Source organism: Telmatherina bonti (assembly GCF_933228915.1).
Source record: "Telmatherina bonti genome assembly, chromosome: 16".
In the NCBI taxonomy this organism is placed as follows: Eukaryota; Metazoa; Chordata; class Actinopteri; order Atheriniformes; family Telmatherinidae; genus Telmatherina; species Telmatherina bonti.
This window is the reverse complement of record NC_136614.1, coordinates 17405510-17416430: the sequence shown is the minus strand read 5'-3', so window position 1 is coordinate 17416430 and position 10921 is coordinate 17405510. Positions and strand designations below refer to the sequence as shown.

The 10921-nt window shown below is 40.0% G+C and overlaps 1 protein-coding gene across 5 annotated transcripts in view; it reads right to left on the bottom strand.

Annotated features, from left to right (window-relative positions):
• The window catches only part of gphnb (gephyrin b), a gene marked incomplete at its 5' end in the record, with an annotated part of 112089 nt that overhangs the window by 44101 nt on the left and 57067 nt on the right, over window positions 1–10921 (bottom strand). For all 5 annotated transcript variants that reach the window (XM_079255733.1, XM_079255734.1, XM_079255735.1 and 2 more), the window contains 3 exons: window positions 315–587; window positions 7192–7258; window positions 7667–7761. In XM_079255733.1, coding sequence (XP_079111859.1) covers window positions 315–587; window positions 7192–7258; window positions 7667–7761 — 435 coding nt within the window. The remainder of the gene's footprint in view (window positions 1–314; window positions 588–7191; window positions 7259–7666; window positions 7762–10921) is intronic.

Here is a 10921-nt window from a genome sequence, read left to right as displayed (position 1 = left end):
TACAACCGGGTATTGAGTAAAGTTTCTGCCATAAAGTGATGCAAACTATCTGAGAAACTGTATGTAATAAATATGATACATTTGGCTTTATAGGGTTAAAGAAGTATCTGACCAGGATGTGATGATGATTGACTGTTTGGGGAACCAGATGTGACTATGCATAAATAAATAAAAAAACAAAACAAAACAGATCTTTAACATCTACCTGTAAGAACGATGTGTGTGAACATGTAAAAATGACGGTTTAAAATGAATGAAAACATAGAACACAAGATCATCCCCACCCTCCTCCTCCTCCCCTTCTGTCCTGGTACCTTAGCAGCAATGGATGCAGCTGTGATGTGAGAGGAGGAGCTGTCCTCAGTGGAGGCCACACCACTGTCCTTCTTCTCTTCATCCTCCTCCTCGCACTGCACGCCTTTGTCCTCTGTCTGGCGACGTGGCGAACTGTTGGGAGGTGGCGAGAGGGGTGGGGGTGGCGAAGGCAAATCCTCCAGCTCGTCCGCTGCCTCCTTTACCTTCACCACTGCGTCCCGGAGAAGGTCGATGGCGTGTGGCAGCGCTGGGAGGATGAACTGAAAGCATTCCTGGAGGTGATGCGAGCGCATATGTCATTAGCTACATTTCAAATAATTGCAGCCAATTCATAGCTGTTAACATGATAATAAAACAGTGTTATCATCTGCGCTTGCAGAATATATGAACTACAACAACATGCTAAACACATTTAGCCTACACTTTTACTATCAGTCTAATAGATCTGTGTTAAACCAGTCACTTTGCTTTCACTGCAATTTTTCTTTTACTCACTCCTCAGATTAAGATTCATAAAGAAATAGTTGAATGCGTACATGGCTTTAAAAAAATTAGATATCCTATGGTTGTAGTAAAAAGTATACAGAAAACGCTATTTTCATTAGAGACAGAAGTACACTTGGCCTTTACCAATAAAGGAGCCAACCCCCTCAAGCTAAAATATGGACCTATTTAGTATATTACACTGACACGCAGACTAGTACATTTGTGTTTATATACATGTTAAATGGAATATACACTACTCACAAAACGTTAGGGATATTTGGCTTTCAGGTGAAATTTATGGAAAATGCAATATGTTCATGCTACAGTGATATAATATCATAAAAGTAAGACATTTAAGTAGAAGGATGCACTACTGATTTCCTCATCTCAAAAAATTCATTCAACACAAAAGGTAACAACAATGGTAGTTACACCACAACAAAAAATTTGAACGTCTCCATATCTCGTCATGTGCCCTTGAGCATCAATTACAGCTTGACAACGACGTCTCATGCTGTCCACAAGGCAACTTATTGCCTGCTGAGGCATGGCATCCCACTCTTCTTGAAGGGTAGCCCTCAGGTCATTGAGGTTCTGGGGTGCAGGGTTTCGAGCCTCTACACGACGGCTCAGCTGATCCCACAGGTTTTCAATGGGATTCAGGTCTGGAGAGAGTGCAGGCCATTCCATTTGAGGTACACCAGTCTCCAACAGCCGTTCCCTGATGATACGGCCTCGATGAGCAGGAGCATTGTCGTCCATGAAGATGAAATTAGGCCTGTGCTGTTCATGTAGGGGCACAATCACTGGATTAATGATGTTATTCAGGTAGTATGGGCTTGTCACTGTACCATTCACAAAGTGTAGGGCAGTTCTGTACCAAGTGGACACCCCTGCCCACACTGTAACACCGCCACCACCAAAAGCTCGCCTGGTGACAACAGTGGCTGATGCATAGCGCTCTCCCTGACGTCTCCAACATCGTTGCCGGCCATCATTTCTGCTCAGTGTGAATCGACTTTCATCAGAGAACAGCACTGAGGCCAACTGGTTCCTCGTCCAGCGTAAATGCTCCCTGGCCCATGCAAGACGATGATGCCTGTGCCTGGTGGTGTGGTCAGGTACCCGTGCAGGTCGTCTAGCACGCAGACCACGCTGATGGAAACGGTTTCGAATGGTCTGACGTGACACTTGGGTGCCTCTCACCTCTCTTAAACGTGCCTGGAGTTGAGTGGCATTCATCATCCGGTTTCTCAGGGCAGTGTTCACAATGTAGCGGTCATCAGCACGGGATGTGGCCAAAGGACGTCCACTTCTAGGCCTTTCTGTGACTCTTCCAGTCTCTCCATGTCTCTGTTGCAACCTGCTGATGACACTCTGTGACACTCCAAGCTCAGTGGCCACTTCTGTCTGAGAACGTCCTGTTTGAAGCATCGCAATGGCAAGGGACTGTTGTTCCATTGTTAGGTGTCATCTTGGTCTCATGATGTCAAAATGTGAACAGCATGATGAGGACAACTGTTTAAACACCAGCTCTAATTGAACCAGGACATTTATTGGTCAATTCAAGGATCACACACCTGCCGTGATTTTTGCCGTTAAGCTCCTTGTTAGAGAACAGCAACTTGTGCAAAATTTATTGAAACATTTAACAGTTGGACATGTGCATTTAAAAGCTTAGAGAAGATCACATTAAGTTCACCTGTACAGGTTTGAATGCATTTTAGGCTTGTTGTGAAATTTCACCCAAAAGCTGAATATCCCTAACTTTTTGTGAATAGTGTATGTGGATATACACTTGAACTGCTTTTCACTAAGTTCAACAACTATATAACTGTATATTTTTCTGTGCAGTGATTTTCTATTTTGTAATACAAAAAAACCTCCTGTCATTAAAACTCACTTCATCAATATGCAAACAGATCACACTGTCTCCAGTCTGTTGTAAATATGTTTTACAAGACAATGTCAGATAAAAAGACTAAATCAAAATGACTTCCTTTAAATATCTTGAAAGCCTTTGGTAAAAAAAAAAAAAAAAAAAAAAGTGCAAAAAGATGCAGCATATTAGTTCAGAAATCATTATTACTAGAAGTAGATTTTGGTTCTGGAGTAACAAAAGCAGAAGCAACACACAGGTAGAATTGGAGTTGTTGAAATGTCGATTATACAGCTGGGAAGTACGCACTTACAGTAAAATGAAATGAAAAACATGAGAAGATCTCAAAAATAACACTTTGAAAATGAAGGAAAAATCACGCCGTGCATGATTCTGTTATCTAGTTTTACAGAGTTTACTGTACACTACTGCTGGGAAAATATGACAAACAAAAGTGTAACCTTGTTTGATTTCTTTTAAACCCTCAGCGTATCACAGCCCCTCCCACTGGTCACATTTCCACTTGCTCTTTGCTCCTTCCCACTTTCCTCCATTCCGGTTTCCCTTTCTGTGTCATTGTGCCTTTGGGCTCCACAGCTGTACTAAATGCTCCATTCTCCTCTTTCCCAGGACAAGAACTAATCTCTGAAATTATTTATCTTCTTGTGTATTTTAAGCATTGAGGGGATACATTATTAATACCCCAACACCCACAAACACCCACACACACACACAAAATGCTGTGGCTGTGAATGGGCCTTCAGAGCAAGCTTTTGACTCCATGTTCTGTTTTCACGTGTATATCTCAGGTTAGATGAAACCAGACAGTGTATTCCCAGATTTATTTGAATTCCATAAAGCCACACTAAAATGGCTGGAGTAGTATTGCCCCCCCCCCCCCCCCCCCCCCCCCCCTATCCCACTGGCCTGAGAAAAAGGGGATTCCTCAGACCTGTAGAAGAAACAGACTGAATTGGTTCATCTCAGTAATGGACTGTGAAGCCGCAAGCTAACCTTTGCATCCCTTATTCTCACCGTCCCTCATACACAAGCCCAACCACTCAGCACACAGATTGCTGTCTGAGTGTTCCGGAAAATGAAGAGGGTGAGGAAAGAGTGGGTTGAGATGCAATGGAAAAAGGGCCTGGGCGAGTATGGTGTTAGGAGCCTGGAGATATTCCTCCTTTCCCATTTCCTGCTTTCATTGTGTGCCAGAGAAGATTTTAAGGTACATCAGGAGTGTTTTTTTTCTTCTTTTGTTTTTTATCTACACAAATTTATTTCCTCTCATACTCCATTTTGTCCTGGAGGAGAAGAACTGTCAAGAACACTAAAGAGCAGAATCCCAGAACACACTGCCTACAAACAAAAGCAAGAGGGAGGAAATGAGGAAGAAGGGATGGCGATGTTTTTCTGAGAAAGGGTAGCAGGAGAGGACAGAGACGGGGAGGGCCAGAGTTCAGGAGCTAAATACAGACAGAGAATGATGTGTATGTTAGGGCAGATGCATCTATTAAACACACACATATAATTATGTAAATGCTATACCTAATAAAAACAGATAACGCGATGTGGGATATTTTTAGTAACAGAAGGACCCGTTTAAAATTTTATAAGCTGTTTAAAGGTTTACGATGGACATGTCACTGATTTGAACAGGATCTTCAGTTTGCTTGTCATGAGATGTGACATTCATCCTGTAAATATGTGCCTAAGAAAATTACTATAACCCCCACGGTTATCTTGGATGGACCACTCGGCTTTTTGTCAGGGCGTGTTCTGCATTAAGGATGTGGAGTTTGATGTGAAGGTCTAAAGGACTGGGCTTTTGTGTTGCATCTTGGTAAATGTAGGAGAATGTGCTTTCAGGGTTTGACTTGCAAAATAAAGACAGCTTTGATCATTGTTGATTGCTGGCATTTTTGGACTTTACCATTTCATTAAGCATTTTAATTTAATTTAATTTAATTTAATTTACTGCGATGGACTGGCGAGCTGTCCAGGGTGTACCCTGCCTGTCGCCCAAAGCCAGCTGGGATAGGCTCCAGCTTCCCCGCGACCCTGAATTGGAATAAGCAGTTCAGAAAATGAATGAATGAATGAGTGAATAATTTAATTTAATTTAATTTTTCCTGCTTTATTTAATTTAGGATCACGGGGTTCTGATGCTCTGTAAGTTGCCACTGAATAAGCAACAGGGTATATCGCGAGCGTGGACTTATTACCGGTCCATCACAGAGCCACAAAGCGCTCACAGTCAGTCCTAGGGTCAATTTGCAGCCACTGATTAGCCCAAAATGAATATTTTAAACTGTGTGAAGGTGCAGGGAAGACATTAAAAAAGGCTCCAGTGAAAGTGGTTTAAGCAGAAAATCTTTTCTACGAGTGACCATCTTTATTTTAACTGGGTGGCAAAGAAAACGATGTGTTAGTCAAGCACATAGCTGTATTTTAATTTAACTACCTACAATAACAAAAGATAGATATTGCTGGACCAATGCATAATTTTTTGATAAGTTTATTTTGAATCATATTTTTAGTATACATCTAAAGCAGTTCTGTTTCTATAAATACTATATTTTTTTTCTAATTGCACGGTCTTTTAATTTTATTTCTAATGCAGTGCATACACCGAATAAAATTTAATTCTATTCTTATTCCTTTTGGTTATGTTTTAATTCCATTCATGGTGTATTTGATGTGTAGGGTGGCCAGAAATATGGCCAGGATTAAACTGGTGGTGGCCTTGGCCAACCCTAGCCAGCCACTGGCTCAGTGCACTGCTCAGTTATGATTTGAAGCAAAAAATCTTCTTCAAATGTGAAATATAAGAATGAGATCTTATCACACCACAGCATACAGTTTGTTGTTTATTTGCTGTTTAAATCAAGTCAAGGCAAAATAGGTAGCTAAAAGATGCCTCACTGACACTGACAGAATGAGCTTCCTGTGCTTGGCTCAGCTGGAACTCCCAGTTATCTTTATGACACAATATCATTGTAATAAAAGCCCCCAATGGGCTTCCTGTGTCATTACCTTTACCTCAGGGTTGATGCAAGAGACACTAATACGGCAGCAGATGGGGAAGAGGTGGTGTAATTGATTGAACGAAATACTAAAATCGATCAGGAGACGCAAGTGCGTAATGAGACTTAGACAGATGTGCGGGTCAGCACGGCAGAAAGGAAGAGATAATGAAAAGGAGAAGACACAGAAGTGGGTGGAAAAACACACACACGTGCAGTCATATGGGTTTCTTGCCATATACATACACAAAATCTCACAGATGCACTCCGCCACCAACACAGCTGTAAAAACTAAGACAAAAATCTTTCATTACTGCTTTCAGAAACCTTCAGATCCATGCAGTTCTGCAAGTATTTACTTCCACAGATTTACAGATCACATATGACAAGCAGCAGCATAAAGTAAAGATAAGCCATGTCAACAGAAGCTGGAGGTAATTAAGTGCAAATGATTTGTTACTACCTCTGGGGACACATAAATCTGCACTTTCTACTCCTTACATTTCCAGACGAGGCTTGTTAATTTTGTTTTCATAAGTCAAGATCAATTTCAGTCCCTAATGAATAGGAAAAGAAACATTTAGAGATGGAGATCTCTTCACGTTATTATTGGCAGACTTCATAAGTAATAAGAAGAAACCGCTCAGAAAGGAAAAATCCTGCATTCAGCTGAGAGCTTTGTAATCCAAAATTAAATTGTAAAAAGAAAAAAAAAAAAGCAATAAAAAAGCAACTGGAAGTCAGATTTCCTTGTTGGGAATTTGATTATGAGTAGTAATTTTCCTGGTACTAAATTTTACTTAATTTCCCCAGCAGGCAACTTAGCAAGTTAGGTAAACATCCAATTAATATTTGTTTTCAATCTAATCCAGCTACTGTTCCATGGGTTTCAGGTGTTTCTGTGCTCCAACACATTTTGTTCAAATAAAATGCTCCAACAGCTTAATAGGTTCTGCACAATGGCCCATTAATTCAGGTCAGGCATGCTGAAACAGGGAAACACCTACAACCTGCAGGACAGTGGGCCTCATGGACTGGGATTTGAGATCCCTGTTCAATTTGGAAAGCTAACACTTACCAACCATCTTGAAGATTTTTACTTTATCTTGTCAAAACTGAACGTTTCAGATCCAAATTCATCCCTCTACCGGGAAGAAGGCTTTTGTGTCCACTTTGTGTGTGCACCAAATATGAAAGTTGAAAATATACTGTCGCTATAACAGTAAGACCGGCCTCATAGAAACAAATGGAGCTTAATTTTTCACTCATGGACTCTCAAAGACTCAAAGAAGGAACCTCCAGCAGCGAGGAAGATGAGTTTGCTTCTCCGTCCCTTCTTTTCTGCAGCAAACAACTAATCTGTCAAACAGATCTGAGTTTCCCCTCCATGTCAAATTATTCTGTTTCATCAAACCTATTTGCACTGCAGGCCAACTGCACACTTAGTCACATCCAGAGCAAAAAGCCGCAAGCAGTGTTCCCCACCTGGGAGCCTTTCTTGCTTCCTGGTAAGTTAATGATGAGTGTCTTCCCTCGGATACCGCACACAGGTCTGCAAACACAAAGATGTGGTGAAAAGCTCTTCATTACGATGCTAAAATAGAGATGCAGGTCTCATCTTCCACCTTAAAGAAGTATGAAAAGATGTTATGATCCTCTTCAGCGAACATAACAAGCTGCACTGGTACATTATATTTTAAGATCAAATGAGAAAAACATGCCTAATTAGCAACCCCTGCTGATCACACCAAAAATACTCTGAATACAATGTCAGCTGATGGGACATTATAACTTTACCTAAGCTGCAAGTTCAGTCTGATCTTGATTTGTTCAGTGCTTCTGAAAAATGCAATGACTGAAAATATCCATACTGTTGTAAACGGTGGTTTACATAAAGGCATAAATAGTTAACTACATTAAAAGCAGAAATATTTTCGGTGTGGTATTGGGTTTTTCTTACCTGGAAAGCATGCCTAGTGGTGTGACATTAAGGGATCCCATTAACATTGCAAGAGACATCCCTGGAGCTTCGCGCTCTATCACCTCCTTAGTGGCCTGGAGAGAGAAGACAAGGAGAGGCGAGTTGTTGATGTGATCATAGTCTCACCGAGCACGCCAGTCCTGCCATCAGCTGAAAACATCGGTGTTGCTCCTCCACTGAGAAAGCTGTAGTGCTGATCATTAGGAGTGAGAATGCAATTACACTTCACCACGATGACAAACAAAAGGTAACTTTGAAGATATTGTTTTGTTGAGCTTTTTATTCGGTGGAGTGGAAATTATGCCATTAATTTGCATATTTTATTTATTCAGTTTATACTCGTGTCTCCTGATTTATACAATAAACATCGAATAGCAAATGTGAGCAAAACATTACAAGACGAAGATAGTTATACACTTGTGTTTTGTTTGATTTTTATGTTTGATTCTTAATACAAAAAGTAATGAAATTTGTGTTTGGTTGACTATTTCCCTCCTTTAATAATTCATTAATTCATTCATTATCCTAACCGCTTAGTCCGATTAAGGGTCGCAGGGGAGGTGAAGCACTCTTTGGGTGAAAGTCAGGGTACTCCCTGGACAGATTGCCAGTTTATTGCAGGACTCCTTTAATAATTCAAAGCCAGAATAGCCTGAATTTTTACCTTTCCAATGATGTATAACTTGGAAGGATAGAGCTTCTGTGGAATGTGCAACACAGCTAAATATTGCCTACATACATACACACAGCTGTCATTCTGGTCCTGTCTTAAATAGTGTGTGTTATACCTGTTGCTGGGCACTTTTGTGCATGACACTGAAATAAACGAAGACAATTAATCAAATATATAGTTGGGAAAGGCTCCAGCAGGGTGCAAGGCAGATGCTAAATTGTTCTTTGTTCTTTACTTGTACACTTTGTAGATGCCATCTTACTTTTAGGATTTTATATGGGCTTGCACCGCCCTCACTCCATTATTTATCAGTCAGAAGGATAACAGAGGTGGGGCAACTTAGGTGACAGAAGAGACTGTACTGAACAGTACAGACCCAGTAAATTAGAAAAAAAAATGTTTACATAAAAGCTTCAAACCACCTGAACAGTTTTCCCTGTAAATTAATAGAAAATACCTGTTATTCGGGTTTTAAAACCAAAATTAAGAGGATGAAAAGTAACAATGTTTGCACTCATGAATAACAAGCTTACTGTTATATAGTTTTACTTATGCTCTTTTCATATTAGCTACTATTACTTTGTTATTACAAATTTATTATTATCCTCTATTCGAAAACCGTTTATTGTCATACTGACCGGAAAAGGGACAACAGATGAAAATAAGCTACACAGTGGCAGATTTACATTTTTAACTTAAAACTAAAAATTTGATCAGTGTGCATTGTCCTCTTAAAAATAAACTAAATTAGAAAATGAATTATAAAAAAGTGTGATATTCTACCAAAGTTCAGCCAGCTTTAATATTGAGCTGGCAAAGCAAGAAAGGACAACAAAGGTGAAACATGAAAGCTAATTCAATAGCACATAAATTTCTATCTAGACAAAAAATAAAAATGGACCTACACATGCTTATGCCGTGTTCCTTGCTTTGTGGGAGTAGTTTTTTTTTTTTTGTTTGTTTTTAAATCCCAGATGGTGTGCTATTTAGTAAAAGAAAAACTAGACCTTTGCTCATTCAAACAAAACTCGACGGTACTGGACTTGAAAACAGGGTTAAAGAGCAGGAATTGCAAAGCACTCAGAGGTATCCAGGCTTCATGCTCTGCAAAGCACATCAATACATCACTTTATTGTTTTCTGCTGTATTAAAGTTTAAAACAAATGGTGACTTTAAAGAAAAATGTTTAACATTTGAGGCCTGACATTAAACAGAAGGTAGTCTTTTTGACATTATTGTTTTAAAAAATTTTTGCTTTTTGGACCTGAAAAAGGTCTGCAAATTTACAAGCTTTAACAGATAAGGCTGCTTCTAAATTCCCTCATTTGTAGGCAAGGCTTTGCTTCCTTGACTTAACGACATCACAATAAAGTAAGCGGAATTGCACCTGCTGATTTGGCCCACCACAAATTAGGAATTAAGAGAGCAGCAGTTTTGCAAAGCATCATTTTTAATCAGACTGCTTATGTGTTAGAGCACACTGGCCTTTCAGAATGAGATCCTAAAGAGACAGCAGCTAAAATTAGCATATCTAGAGCTGTACAGCATTTCAACCTCTTCAGGTAGAAACCCCAAACTGAATTATGACCCTGCACAATAAGCATAGTCAATGTGTCAGTTTCTTGACAGAAATAAAGCAAAGGACGACGGCGTCTTCTCCTCCTGCTGTGTGTGTTGGGTGTCCTTGAGTTGAGTGACACTTCAAACGCACCATTAGTGAGGGAGAGGAAAGACTTCAAAGCAGAGGAGCCACTGATGAGCATCTCTGGCTTGGACTCAGGAGAGGAGAGGGGAGGAAGGGAAATGGAGTGTGAGGTAACTCAGAAGGAGTTAAATAGAGATGAGGAAAGTGAGATGAAGAAGGAGGGAGGGAAACAGATGGAAGGGTGGGGCTGGATTTATGCTTCATCATACACTATATGCAACCTGCACCATGCAGAGTCACTGATTGAAAGCAGTCTGATTAGGGTTTGTTTAACTCGGGCTACTTGCATTCACATTAAGTTGACAGGATATATGAATTGGGCAATTTGTTCCTCTGCTTAAACGAAAATGGGTCGGATTTGTCTTAATTACATGTGTGATTAGGGTGAGGGAATGTACCAGCAAGGACAGCAGAAGGACTCAACTCGAGTGTTTGAAACATTATAAAATGAGATCCTCAGAAAAGTCCAAAACGGTGTGTTTCAAACAGACTTTTTAATATACATTTTGCTATATTTCAAATTTAAAAATTACAATTAGGATGTGGTTTTTCATTGTTTTAGTAATAATTTATACAAATTTGAAGAAAACAAACCTTGAAATTTGACAATATGTATTGCCTTTTTCTAACCTAATTCCTTTTGTAAAAGACTAATTATATACATAAAAAACTCCTCTCACCCACCCCTCCCATCTCCCAGGGTAGGGTGGGTGTCTGTTCATCTCTCAAGCTCGGGTTCTCTACCAGAGTCCTGGGAGATTGAGGATCCTATGCAGTATCTTAGCTGTTTCTAGGACTGCACTTTTCTGGACCGAAGTGTCTGATGTCTCACCAGGTATCTGTTGGAGCCACTTCT